At 32.6% G+C, this 14,934-nt stretch overlaps 1 protein-coding gene across 2 annotated transcripts; it reads right to left on the bottom strand.

Annotated features, from left to right (window-relative positions):
• Window positions 1-9,908: 9,908 nt before the first annotated feature.
• LOC100241403 (uncharacterized) lies at window positions 9,909-11,511 on the bottom strand. 2 transcript variants are annotated; one of them, XM_002268064.5, is made up of 4 exons: window positions 11,317-11,511; window positions 10,895-11,020; window positions 10,625-10,795; window positions 9,909-10,123 (listed from the first exon to the last, which is right to left on the bottom strand). In XM_002268064.5, the coding sequence occupies exons 1-4, from the start codon at window positions 11,392-11,394 to the stop codon at window positions 10,028-10,030; spliced, it is 471 nt and encodes a 156-aa protein (XP_002268100.2). In that variant the 5' UTR covers window positions 11,395-11,511; the 3' UTR covers window positions 9,909-10,027. The 2 variants fall into 2 exon arrangements, with proteins under 2 accessions (XP_002268100.2, XP_010653360.1); XM_010655058.3 differs by having other exon boundaries at window positions 10,625-10,798; window positions 11,317-11,507.
• Window positions 11,512-14,934: the final 3,423 nt, after the last annotated feature.

Raw genomic sequence — 14,934 nt, 5'->3', positions numbered from 1 at the left:
TTGCACATACTCATTTACATGATTATTTTTTTAGTATCCATAATTAATTAATTAATTGTCACAATTCCCTTAATTCGTTTAGTAGATGTTGTACATATACAGGCTTAGAGGGGTGCTACGGCTCACCACAGTACCTTCCCAATAGGTAACCTGACTCCCAAACTAGATTCTGTTTTGCAGACATGTCTTTTTCAAATGAGTCACACAAAGTTTTTTCTTATTTTGTTTTCCCTTTTAAAAATAAAATAAAATAAGTAGCAACTCCAAGTCTTTTTCTAAGAATTATATTTTTCATCAAATAAATAAAAAGCGAATCTCATCGTCGAGTGGGGACGTATATGAAAAACACGGGTCCACATGATGTTTTCAAGTTTAATTGAAAAAATTTAAAGAAACCTAAAACAACTATGGAGGCAACTCAATGACTTGAAGACTTAGATTTCTCTTAAAGACTTAAAATGTTTTAGAAAAATTTGTAAGATGGTTTTTATTGGTGCACTTGAGTTTAACACTTTTCTCATACACTTAAAAACTTTTTTTCATCATCACGTAAGCTTAAAAAAATGATGTTTTTATTATAAATTTGGATGAATCATTATTTTAATTCAAAACCTAGAACTAAATTCTTTCTAAGCTTACTTAAAAAGGTTTTAAGAAGGGTTACACATATTGCTGAAAGCTTCAAATCTCGTATCAGGAGTTTTTATGCACTTTTAGGTGCAACTAGTTGAGGGTACCCAAATTTTTCTCATTTTTTCAGTAATAAGGGTGTAGGCGATCAGGATTTTTCCTTGACTGATCGAGGATATGGTGAACCTTTGATTGAGCTTAAAAATCCCAACATTACTTATAAGATATTTAATGTCCAATGTCTAGTCAATTAATCGAATCAAAGTTAGACTAGTTGAGGGTGTTCTATGCCTTTTTAGGTGTCCAAGATTATGTTTTATAAATTAAATAGTTCTATTACATTATTAGTATGAGAACAATAGCATTCAACTGAAAAACCTCTATTTTCTTACATTCAAAGCTTTTCTTTCAAAGTGCATTGATTTTCACCTATATATTCTTGAGTGTACCTTAAAATCCAACCTAGCTTTCTCTTGTAATTCAAAACTCTTCTTTCAAAGTGCATTGATTTCCACTTGCATGTTCTTGAGTGCACCTCAAAATCCATTATTTCTCTTATATGGTGAGCTATATTTGTTCTAGGATAAGAAAACATTAAAACCATGGTTTTGAAAATTGGATTTGTGAAACCAAGGTTTGGTTAATCTCGGTTTTGATGATAACAAAACAAGGTTTAAAACTAATTATTATATTTTAAGTGTGATTAGGCAAGACGATTTCCAAAGTGGCAATTACAAAGAAAAATCAAGTCAAGGAGAAATCATGAGGAAGAAGACCACCTCAAAGAGAAGTGTTTTTCAAGACTCAAGCTTCATAAAGATCTCTTTGTAAGGTTATTGGTGCACTAGGAATTTCATGCATTACATTCTTTACTTATGCTCCAAAATCATCAAAGAGTTATTTTGTTTTAAATATTTTTAAATTGGATGATTTCATGTTTTCAACTAAAACCTTATATCAAATGTTTTTCAAATTTGTTTAAAAGGTTTTAAGTTGAAAAAGTTGGATGTTGAACCAAAAACGGCTCAACTGGTTGAACCGAATGAGGAACCGATCGATCGCCAGCTCAACCAGTCTAAGAGCAGGTTGACCCCCAATTTAACCAATCAAGGGTATGAATAGTAATCGATCGATCGCCAGTTCAACCGGTCGAGGGGTGCAAAAAACTTTATTTATCTTCCAGAATGGTTGTTCAACCGGATGAGGAACAGTCGACCCACACTTTAATCGGTCGAGGTTCGGTCGAGGTCTAACGGTCACCTGCCAAGCATAAATGCTAACGGCTAGTCAACCGATTGAACCCTCAACAACTAATTTGGTTTTTTCCTCTATAAAAAGGCTCCAAATCTTCATTGTTGAAGAGCTCAACCTTCCCAAACCTTTCTTAAATATATTTGAGCCTTGGAAGAGTATTTTTGAGTGCACAATTGTTCTAAAACTTGCATATCTTTATTGCATCATTCAATCCTAGTTTTCTTGTATCATTTGAGCTTAAAGTTTTTGTACTAGGATTTTGTGAGATTAATTATTTGTATATCTTTGAGAGTAAGATTCTCAAGTGTGGGGTATCACTTGAGAGGTTGTTTAAGAGTGAGGTATCTCTTGAGGATTGTAAAGGGTGCTTGGAGCCAAAAGTCTAAGAGGGTTGATTGGAACCATAATCCAATTGTATTGCTTGAAGGCTTGGTTTGGAAGTCTTGAATTAGTGGAACCTCAAGTTAGAGGAGAGTGGATGTAGGTCGGGTTGCGTCGAACCACTATAAAATCTTGTGTTTGCATTCTCTCTTTCCTATTCTTTTACTTTATATGCAATTGTCTTTATATTGTTTTATTATATACTTGCATATATTTATCTCTTACATTCACATAGTTTGAATTTGCGAAAAGAGACCATCACTCTTTTCACCCCCCCTCTAGGGTGATTACCATAGGTATCAGAATTAGGTCTCTTATTTAAGACTTAACCGTCTAAAAGGTAATGACTAATCCATCAAGCTTATCTCACATTGAAAGTTTTTCAACCACACGACCTCAATTCTTTACGGAAACCGATTATCCCTATTGGAAAACTAAAATGACTTGGTTTTTATAATCTACTAATCTTGATTTATGGGATGCCATTGAAGATGGTCCACACATTCCTTCAAAATTAGAAAATGGAGTGATGGTTCCAAAACCTAAGCAAGAATGGGATGAACTTGATAGAAAGAAAGTTCAATTAAATGCCAAAGCCGTTTTAATCTTACATCATGCTATAGATAGAAATGAATTTAATTGTGTTTGGCAATGTAAGTCGACTAAAGAAATTTGGAGACTATTAGAAATCAGGACTCATGAGGGAACCAACCAAGTTAAAGAGTTTAGAATCAACATCCTTGTGCATGATTACGAGTTATTTTCTATAAAGGATTTTGAATTTATTGTAGAAATGTTTTCTAGGTTCATGGTGATGGTGAATGAACTTGAAAACTTGGGAAAGACCTACACCGAAGTAGAGAAAGTCATGAAGATCTTAAGGTCTCTACCAAAGAAATGGGAAACAAAAGTGATGGCTATTCAAGAAGTAAAGGATCCCACCAAACTCTCACTAGAAGAACTCGTTGGGTCACTCATGACTTATGAGATAAATTTGAACAATCATCAAAGAGTTGAAGAAAATAAGAAAAGTATAGCTTTTATGGCTTTAACATATGATGATGCAGAGGAAGATAGTGAAAGTGAAAGTGATGAAGACTCCATGGAAGAAGAATGCACAAATGAGGATGTCATCATGTGCTTTATGGCTTTGGAGGAACATCAAGATGAGGTAAACTCCAATTCTAATCATAATGAGTTTCAAGATGTACTTCAAGAATTATATTTTGATTTTGAAAAACTTGGATTAAAAAATGTCTCTCTCAAGAAAAAGATTTATTGTCTTCAAAATTAGCTTAATGAGCTTAAGGAAAAAATTTGAAAATATTGAGAAGACAAAAATCTCTTTTGAAAAATAAAAATGAGGAGTTGAAAAAGAAAAATGAATGGCAAGTCAAAGGTGCATTTTTGATAAAAAGTGGTTAGGCTACAAGTCTTTTAAAAATCAAAAGTATTTTAAGAATTATTTTGTAAAGGAAGCTTCTAGTTTTTCATATTCAACTATTTGCAATCTTTGTGGAAGAGGAAGTCACATTAGTGATTTTTTTCCCTTAAGAAAATCTCCTCATGTTCTTCAAAACTCTAAATTATTCCAAAGGGAAAAAAGACTAACCCTCTAGGACCCAAAAAGATATGAGTACCAAAGGTTAATTTATTTTGGTAGGAATCCATGCAAAAAGGAGGATATGCTTACCTTGGAAAGAATGCATTGATAATATTGATAATGGTATCCCTTTTAAAGCTTAATTTGCAATATCATTTTATTATTTTGCTAACACGTGGTATAATTTTTGTTAATAATATAATATTTGGTATCACATGCTTGAATGATCATATTTGTTAAACCAAGGTTTGGATTAAAAAGAAGATTTTTTAATATACACCTAGGTAAAATTGAATGATCATATGCTTGTATGCTCTAATAGTGTTATTCAATGCATGAATATATATCTTTTTAATGCATATGTTCTCCCATATATTTTTTTTCAAATCATGCTTTAAATTGGGAATGCTCTAAGGATGAGCAATCATTTATTTGGAAAATGTTCTTAAATGAAAAAAAATGGAGATTCATTTCTATGAGAAATCATATCATACTTATTGTTTATTCTTTTTAAAACAAAACTTTTGATAAAATGTGATTCCCCTTATATACTTTATTGAGACTTTTTGTTGATGACAAAAAGGGGGAGAAATAATGGTAGGTTACTAACTTGGGAAGAAATGTCAATATTGTTTTAGCAATCCTATTCATATTGATGCTATATGCTTTATTGGTTATAATTGCATGCATCATATTTAATAATAATGTCTTGCCAATTGCTAAATTGCTTTTTATACTATTTATGTTTGATTATATTTTTTTTTAGCATTCTTAATATACTTCTTGAAATTTCTAAAATTGAATATTTTCTAAATTCAAAGGAACATATATCGAGGGGGAGCTTTTTAGCAACCTTGGTTTTGTTATTATCAAAAAGAGGGAGATTGTGAAACCAAGGTTTGGTTAATTTCGGTTTTGATGATAATAAAACAAGGTTTAGAACTAAAGATTATATTTCAAGTGTGATTAGACAAGACGATTTTCAAAGTGGAAATCACAAAGACAAATCAAGTTAATGAGAAATCATGAAGAAAAAGACCACTTCAAAGAGAAGTGTTTTTCAAGACCCAGACTTCATAAAGATCTCTTTGTAAGGTTGTTGGTGCACTAGGATTTTTATGCATTACATTCTTTACTTATGTACCAAAATCATCAAAGATTTATTTTGTTTTAAATATTTTAAAATTAGATGATTTCATGTTTTCAACTAAAACCTTGTGTCAAATGTTTTTCAAACTTGTTTAAAAGGTTTTAAGTTGAAAAAATTGGTTGTTGAGCCAAAAATAGCTCAATTGGTTGAACCGGATAAAGAACCGATTGATCGTCAGCTCAACAGGTCTAGGAGCAGGTCGACCCCCAATTCAACCGGTCAAGGGTATGAACAATAACCAGTCGACCGCCAATTCAACCGGTCGAGGGGTGTAAAAAACCTTCTTTCTCTTCTAGAATGGTTGTTCAATCGGATAAGGAACAGGTCGACCCACACCTTAAACGGTCAAGGTTTGGTCAAGGTCTGGTCGAGATCTGATCGAGGTCCAATGGCCATCTGCCAAACATTAAATGCTAATGGCTAGTCAACCGATTGACCCCCAACTCGACTGGTTGAACCCCTAAATGCTAGTTTGGCTTTTTTCTCTATAAAAGGGCTCTAAATATTCATTGTTGAAGAGCTCAACCTTCCCAAACATTTCTTGAATATATCTGAGTATTGGAAGAGTATTTTTTAGTGCACCATTGTTCTAAAACTTGCATATCTTTAGTGAACCATTCAATCCTACTTTTCTTGTATCATTTGAGCTTAAAGTTTTTGTACTAAGATTTTGTGAGATCAATTATTAGTAGATCTTTGAGAGTAAGATTCTCAAGTGTGGGGTATCACTTGAGAGGTTGTTCAAAAGTGAGGTATCTCTTGAGGATTGTAAAAGGTGCTTGGAGCCAAAAGTCTAAGAGGGTTGATTGGAACCATAATCCAATTGTATTACTTGAAGTCTTGGTTTGGAAGTCTTGAATTAGTGGAATCTCAAGCTAGAGGAGAGTGGATGTAGGTCAAGTTACGCTGAACCACTATAAAATCTTGTGTTTGCATTATCTTTATATGCAATTGTTTTTATATTGTTTTATTATATACTTGCATATATTTGTCTCTTACATTCACATAATTTAAATTTTCAAAAAGATACCATCACCATTTTCACCACCCTTAGGGTGATTAACATAGGTTGGATTAGCCTATTTTTTCTAACAAGATCTAACCAACTAGACGTCCAATTGGTTAGATCATCAACTGGTCATGGTATCGGTTTAGTTCGATTTAGTAGTTGAATTGTTTCAAGCATTGAACTGAGGCTAAACTGTTTGAACCGACGGTTGAACCATTCAAACTGATGAACCAATCAATTTTTTAGAATTGGATAGTTATTTTCCTCTTCCTTGTAAACCCAGAAAAATAAAAATGTTACGAAAATAATTTTTGTTTATTTTTAATTCCATTTAAATATGATTTTTTAATCTCTATTGATAACAATGAAATTATGTTTATAAAGGTAAAATAATAAAAATATATATTTCATTTAGTTTACTTATAATGGACAATTTAAACATGATCGATTTTAATTTTATTTCCTATGTGTTAGTTTTTGTAGGGAAGGTTTTAATGACATAGTTTGGTATATATATATCAATAATAGTCTTAATGTCAAACTCAAGTTGTTTAAAAATTGTACAAAACCTATTAGGAGCTTTGTACACCATTGTATACTTGACACATTTCTTTTGTACGGTTAGTGTAATACCCTTGTATAGTGGCATAAATTTCATATCCTTCCTAAGTTATGTGTTTATGTAGGTGTATTAACCATGTTTTCAATGGTATGATCGAAAAAAATAGTGGATGACTTAGGGTCAAATTTTTTTCCCAAATATCATTATTGGGGAAAATATTGGAATTTTCATGTGGAAGTTAAATAAAATGCATGACATAGGTGTATGATCATTGGGTGACAAGGAAAATAAAGGAGTCGTTCAAAATCGATTGAAATATTTCACAAAGGGTAGTCTTGTACACTTAGTATATTTCCTTTGTACAGTTAGTGTAATACTCTTGTATAGTGACACAAATTCCATATCCTTTATGTGTCAACATAGGTGTGTTTAATCATATTTCCAATAGTTTAATTGAGAAAATGGTGGATGACTTAGGATCAATTTTTTTTTTTCCAAATATCATTATTGGGGAAAGTATTTGAATTTTCATGTAAGAATTAAATAAAGTGCATAACATATGTATACAATTCGTGGGTGATAAAAAAAAAAGTAATAGTTCTAAATCGATTGAAATATTTTATAAAGAGTAGCCTTATACACCTTTGTATATTTAGTATATTCCCTTTATAGTTAATGTAATACCATTGTATAATAACACAATAAATGAATAAATTTATTTATTTATTTATTTTATTATTTTTATGTAAAAAATAATATTAAACAAGGTTTTCAATTTTCATTTTTAAAAATAGTTTTCATTTTTTTAATTAAACATATTTTCAAAAAAAGACAATATAGAAAATTAAAGTTATTTTAAAAAATAAAGAATAAAAATTAGAAAAATATTTTTAAACCAAATTCAAACATAATCTATATAATTTTTAACTACTTGTTTTAATCTAAAATGAGTAAATATATTTTTCAACCCTTTTATATAAGAAAAATTCAATATCTACTATGTATTGATATACGCTTCTAAAATTAGGTTATACAAAAACATGTTAATTGAGTATTTAAAATAAAAACTATCCATCCGTTTTTTTTCTTCTTATTTTAATAAATTTTCAATTAATTCAAATCATTAAAAAAAATCTTTAGTAAACAAATTTACAACATTTCATATAATACTAAAAGTTATTAAAATAAGGAAGGAAGAAGATTAAACAAAAAATTAAACTTTTTATTTTATAATAGTAAAAAATAAAATTTTAAAATACTTTTTAGTATTAAAGAAAAGAAAACAGTGAATATATTTATTTTAAATAGTGTTTTAATAATTAAATTGTTTACTTCTAAAATATAAAAAACAATTTTTATTTATTTAAATTAATATTTTTTTAGAAAGTATTTTCTAAAATAGTATTTGAATCATTATTATAATTTTTGCTTATTTATAATTTAAAAATAGAAAATAATATTGATTTTTTAATTATTTATAAAAGAGTTTTAAAAAACAATGAAAAATAAAAAAAATTGTTAAATAAGAGAGAATTTATTGATAGCGGCGTAGGATAATAAAGACAAAAATGGGTTAAAGGATGTCCTTATAATCAATTATGATGCTTGGAGTTACCTTAATTATTGGGGCTGGAGCACAATTCTCCCATAATCAAATCCAGCTCATGACTATCCCATGCTTCCAGGAAATGTTCCCCCACAGTAGTCTTTCCAAGCATCTAATGATTACACCTTTCGATAATCCTTGTTTTTCAAATAGAACATCGTAGAAAGTAACCCTCATGCATTCAATAGTGGGATCAAGTTTCATTTTCTGAACATATATGCATTCCCCTCGAGAAAAGGTGTTCCTGTCTCCTTGTGGAATATATCATTACACTTTGTTGTCTGTGAAACATATTTGAAACTCTAAACTTTAAATCCTAAATCCTTATATATTTATACTGTTCCAATGATATCTTCTTTTCCTTTCCATATGCCATTCCTCATAGTAATGCAATTGCCAACCTGTTATTTCCCAGCGTAACAAGTGGGAATATTAATTTTTCTGTAGTTGTCTGTAGGAATTCATCTTTAAATCATTTTCATTTGGTTTTTTCTAGCTAGTGTCATGGAAACCACATTGTGGATTGCTGGTGCTGCTGAATCTCTAACACAAACCAGTGGCGGATTTGTTGTGTTTGTTTAATTGGCATGGTACCATGAGTCAATGACTGCTAGTACAAGTACCAGCCAAATGAATAGACATATATATAATATTTTTCATTCATCAGCCAAATGGATGTGTTTCTCCTCTCAGAAGGCATTTCTCTATGTTAGCATAGCTGTCAACTTATTTTATGAGCTGACCTTGGGGTGCAATCATGTTAGTCTCCCAGGTCTGGAACTCCCTACTCCTATATATAAAATGAAGATTTCTGTGTACCACCGTAGAATTTTCCTATGCAGCATGGGAAATTGGAATCACACAACTAGAAGGAGAAGGAGAAGGAGAAGGAGAGGCATAAATAATGCAAGCAATTAATGGAAATGAAGAATGCAATTTCCCTTTTATTCTTTCCTGTCATTCAAAGAATGGAGACATGCATGGGAGAAATAAAAATGAAGTACCATGCAATGCTCAATCGAGTGGGAGAAGAGTTCATTTCTTTGGATGGTATAAATTTGGGTCCATTGTTCATATAGGTTTTTAATTAGAAAGATAGGTAGTGGAATATTCATGCATTCCCTTCCCTTGATGTTTTTCTAAGTTTCTATTCAGTACTTTGCACTATTGATTTACAGATTGAGTTTAGTCTCAATAAAACAGACATGTTGCTTTATGCTTTTCTTCCAACATTAAACATTATTTAGACCGGGCCACAACCCGATTTGGAGTAAATCTCTTGGATTCTTTTTGAACTTCAGGGAGGCTTATCCTGAGAAATTTTATCTCTCTAGCTCAAACCAAATTATCTTTCAAGCAGATCAATAAGGTAAAAAATCTTGCAAAGTTCAAAATCTGAATAAAAATTGTTAATGATAATTAAAAAGGGCTCTAACTTAGCTACTGATACAGGACTGCTACAGACTGCAATATTCTTTGTGCAGTTAAAAGACACTTCTCCATAGCTCAAACCCATTAATTAATTGAACAACTAAACAGAACTGACCATATTTGGCGTCACCCCAACATCATGGAACCATAAGTACCTACAGTGCATGGAATCCGAGGTTATTGTCTTTTGTGGTTGTAGGATGAAAGTTTCTGCCTCTACTACTATCAACACTTTGATTGAAAAAATATATATATTACAATTAATGTATCATGGTGGCCATATTTTTAAATAGAATTTAAGACTCTCCTTCATTGGATAATTAATTTGATACACTACTACAAAAGATCAGGGAAAGACGAAAGAAAGAAGAAATCAAAGGCAAGAAAAATAAGATGGTGGGCTATTCTTGCTCACTGCTTTCACTCCAGTTCTTGATAGCTTGCAGCACTGCTTGTTTCACCACTTGAGCATCTATGCTATCCTGTTGTCCTTCATTCTGAAAAATTTAGTAATTTCTGGTCAATTTGATGAAAGAAAATAAAGTAGACGAATTTTAAATAAAATTTAAAAACTGCATGCAGTAGCATAACAATGTAAGGATTGGACTGCCCAGCTGTAACTGATGCAATCACAAAAGGAGGATATTTTAAGAAATGTATTTCAATGCCAACCACCCATTCCTTTGTCAGCGCTCACAATTGAATAATCCAAAACCGTGTGGTTCAATCCATAAAGCGAAGGAGCGTGCACAAGGCCCGAGAACAATCTCATGACCATATAGTTGATGGCCTTTTTGGTTCAATTCAAATGTGAAAAAAGAAATGATCTGGAAATTGAAATTACCAAAGCTAAATAATAGTAGTACTAGAGAGAAATCCATGTACATACATGTAAGCATGCATATGTAGGTACCTCTATCTATAAGTAAATACATGGTGAGATGAATAGTTTTACTCAAATGAATTGACATAAATGAAACATATGTTTGTTTTCTTACTTCTCCTCCAACTGCTTCAAGATGAAAACTATCTGAACAAGAAACCCTAGCGTCGAGCACATTAAGCCCCAGCTCCTCAAAGGTTTCCAGTATTGAGACTAGCAGACCTGGGCAATTTCTTTCTGAGAACACATTAATTAGAAAGCCCCTTTCTAGGGTTTCCACTTTAACCTGCTGAAGTATTGATTACAGAAGGGAACAGAAATCAACTTCAATTCATTGACCAAGCAAAATCCAATAATAGAAAATGAAGAGGCTGGCGATACGTACCACAGGTAATGGATTCTGGTCTGCGGAAAATTGTGAAGTCGCAACGTCTTGGTTCAGTCTATCTACCTTTTGCTTCAAGTCTTCTATATACTTAGTTGCATCCACTATAATTGAGGTTTTGCTGTGCTGCAAACACACAATTTCATGAGAAACTTGTAAGATGGATTATTAGATCCATGTTGCGGTATCGGATGAGTGTTTATATATGCTTTCACCATACTGGCAAGCAGCAAGTGGATTTCACTGATGAGGATATCGATGAATGGGATAAAAGAACTTGTTTTGAACCCATTCAGGCTGACTCTGAAACTTGTATATGTCTTATTTTCATAAGCAGATGGAAAATCAATGCAGAGGTAGAAGCAGATTAAAGAAGAGAAAGAAAGCCCAGAGAGTAAATGCTTAAAAGGATAGGGAATTACAGCACTAGAGTTGGTAACAGAACGAAGTAGTTGCAACTTTTCATATAGAGCTGCTTTCTTTCGCCCCCTAGAAGACATGCTTCTGCCTCTTATCCTTAGCTCTAAACTCTCTTTCTCCTCATCGTCGCAAGCTTTGAGGGCTTTTTAAAGGGGAGATGTGTTCTCAACATCACTTGTTTGTTTCCTGCATGACCGCCTCATCTTCCTAATAGGAAATTGTGATACATTACAATACAAAGCGGTAAAACTACATAATTGCCCTTTTTCCTCGGGGTACTACCTTTGAAAGGAAAAACAAACACCAACTATCAGAGACTTGAAAAGGGACAGGGACGCGCATCTCATGCATGGAAACACCTCAAGCCAACCACAAAAAAAATTATTGATGACTTATATCTATACACCACAAAAAAGAAAAAAAGAAAAAAAAGAAGTGAAGACCCCATTAAGAAAAGTCAAGTAGACAACAAACCGAAGTAAGCGGATGTGTTTAATAATTCTTTGTAATTAATTATCCTTAGGTGGAATCATATTATTTTTAACAGAATCTTATGAACATCCTGCATTGTGATATAATAACGTACATACAACCTACCAAAAGACACATACATAAAATTATGGTATTCTAGTTAAATGGTCAATGGGCAAGGTGATATCTACAAGTTACACGTCCCCCATGTATATATGGAGATGATGATAGTTCCAAACTGAGGCTGATGGTGACTCAGTATACACAGATTGGCTCAAACACAAATGTTTGGAATCCAAGTGGGTATAATTGTTTTAGAATATGGATAAACCATAAGCTTTTTTATAAAGTAATATTACCCTTGAACTACATCTAAATATCAAATTGGCCATTCTATATGTTAAAATTTTTCTTCAGAATGTGATGAAAAAACTTATATGAACACATTCATTTGCATGAGTTTTTACAGGATGTGTATATGTCCTATTTGTTCACCTAATCTCACATAAATTTCTTCATTCTTCTTTTTTATGGAAAATCTTAACAAAAAGACCTATTTAACATTTGACATAGAATGAAAGTGATATTATTTTTGAAAAAATTACGGACTAAATTGAAACACAAATGAAAGTATGAGAGCAGTTTTTGTAATTTTGATTTCAAATATTTTAAATTAATGACTTTGATTTGGTTATTCTAAGGATATTTTTAATCTTAATGGATGGTAGGTTGGTGTTGATGCACCTCAGTTCATAATCCAATGCCCAACCAATCATCAGCTCCGTTGGTTTGCAATGGTCCTGATCCTAGAGTTGGAGTAGTGATATGATGGTAGGACGGTGGATCTGGTTACCTTCGATCATCTTTTATTAATTAAATTAATCATCAAAAATTTTATTCCATATTGTACAAATTAAGATCACTAAAATGCCCATGAATTAATCATAAAAGAAATTAATAGAGGACAATAACAGGTAAATGAATACTAAAAAAAACAAAAGAAATAAAAAGAGGATGTAAAAAGTTGTGAAGTCTGGGACATTCAGGTAAATGAAGATGGGTTTTGTTTTGCTCTGGCGTGGAGAGGTAACAAGAGATAGAGATGAAAAGTGATAATTTGCATGAGCGTATACGAGAGAGAGAGAGAGAGAGAAAGACAAGAAGATGACGGCGAAACAGAAGTGTCTAATTGAGAGAAACGATCCCCCGTGAGAAGTGTTTGGAGGCATTGACAGCTAAACAACCTTTGACGCTTCCTTCGCTGCTTTCGATGGATGTGCCTCTCCCAATAAATGTCCCATGACTTCACGGGACCCAGATTCCTTAATCCCTCTACGCGTCTCCTTCATCTCCCCATTCCCATTTCACTTCCTTCTCTTTCATTTATTATTTTCAATTATTACTAAATATTCACCCCATGTTCATCAAACTTCCAACAGCTATAAAATTCTCAACTGGGCTATAAGCATATGGTGAAAATGGAGCAAGCAAGGTTTGATCTGTGTATACTGGCTGTCATAATATGCTTCCTGGTAATTGTAAGTCCTCTCAAGACTATCCAAAGTCGAGTAGCTAGAGGAGGATCACATGATTTTGTATTTGAATCAGCCAATGTAAGTTGGTGCAAATCCACATTGACACGCAACAATGTGAAAGAAAATGGTCTGATAGCTAGTCTCAATCCCAAGAATGTTTTCTTTACTCTAATTTTTCAGAGGTTTGTTAAGGAACATTTTTTAACTTTGTCATAAAAGATTTAAGGCCTTTTTTTTTCTTTTTCCATTTGCAGAGTATACTATAGAGGAATTTTGCATTGCGCGGTTGGCAATGCAACATCAGGAACAAGACCCCTAAGAAACCTCCTAGCTAGCTGGAAAAATAAAGACGATGAATGAAAGATAAGATGGGGAAGAATGGTTCAACGATCCTGGGAGCACGTCCAATAATTTCAAGGCAACACTACTCTTGGTTATCATAAATTCAATTAGTCATGAGTGACAACCAATCACCATATACATGTTGATACTGACATTAAAAATTAACATACTATTCTGTGGCCAAATCATGCTGGTAACAATATATAGTAGTGTCTATATAGAAATTGAAGTTTCACTGATTATAATTTATTACAATGTTTTAATGAACTCAAATTGGCAATTAATGATCATATTTTCAAAGAGGGCCATGTGTTGCTGCAAAATTTCAGAATCATAATATTGCATTGCACAGGCAAGTCTGTTTGATTGCCGAGAAAATAAAAACTTTTTCACCTATCCAGAGGAGTATATGAGAGAAATGAAGCATGGAATTTTGTTCAGAATATGCGACCAATATATCCCGATGTGGATTTTCAAATGGAAGCACCTCATAGCTCCAATGCAGGTCTCCAAAATTGTCTCCATTGCACACAGACAAATCTCCACGTACCCACCTGTTCACATGTGTACCAATTAATCATCACAACAAAACAACCCACCACACACGCATACGCGCAAAACTGCTCCAAGCTTGTCCCATGCCCTAGTTCCAAATTTTCTCCTCTAGGGTTCTCATAGGGATATGATATATGTTCACTAAATTTAGATTAATTTTTTGCTTTAAACCCCAGTAGACTGCTCAAATACTGTGTTACGTATGTTATCTGACTTAATATCACTATCTTGACACTATCATTCTAAAATACTAAAATCATATTTCTTTTTGGTGTGATTGATGATATCGCTTTTGCAAATTCTGTTGTGAGGATATGCCACACACATACTTATGGGAAGAATCGAGCTTTTCCTCCTACTTTTGCAAGCAAGTTAAGCAAGATGGCCCCCATTTAATATGATATATGATTATACATCATGTTGGAGAGCTATTATTTGACAAGCAAGGGAGACACATTTCCCTTCACCATGCATGATGTAATGATAAAACGCTTGGCATGGTTATTGAGAACTTGATTTAGTTTGTTGTTTTCCTTGAAGAAATTCCAAACTATGTCAACAGTTCTGAATGAAGTGACCTATACTTCGACCACATTGGCCTCCAAAATTGGACAATAGTCTTCAATCTCGTGTCAATTGAGGGCGACTTTGTGCTTATCAGTATAATGATATTACAAAAAAGAAGGAATATAACAAATAGACAGACAAGCTAGAAAC

This window comes from Vitis vinifera, chromosome 8, assembly GCF_030704535.1.
Source record: "Vitis vinifera cultivar Pinot Noir 40024 chromosome 8, ASM3070453v1".
Lineage (NCBI taxonomy): Eukaryota > Viridiplantae > Streptophyta > Magnoliopsida > Vitales > Vitaceae > Vitis > Vitis vinifera.
Note: the sequence above shows the minus strand (reverse complement) of the source record. Positions and strands in the feature narration are given on the sequence as shown.

Coding starts and splice junctions, on each gene's coding strand:
- LOC100241403 (XM_010655058.3), bottom strand. CDS start 11,394: ATGTCTTCTAGGGGGCGAAAGAAAGCAGCTCTATATGAAAAGTTGCAA. Junction 11,021..11,316: donor CTGTTACCAACTCTAGTGCT/GTAATTCCCTAT, acceptor GTGTGTTTGCAG/CACAGCAAAACCTCAATTAT. Junction 10,799..10,894: donor ACCAGAATCCATTACCTGTG/GTACGTATCGCC, acceptor TCAATACTTCAG/CAGGTTAAAGTGGAAACCCT.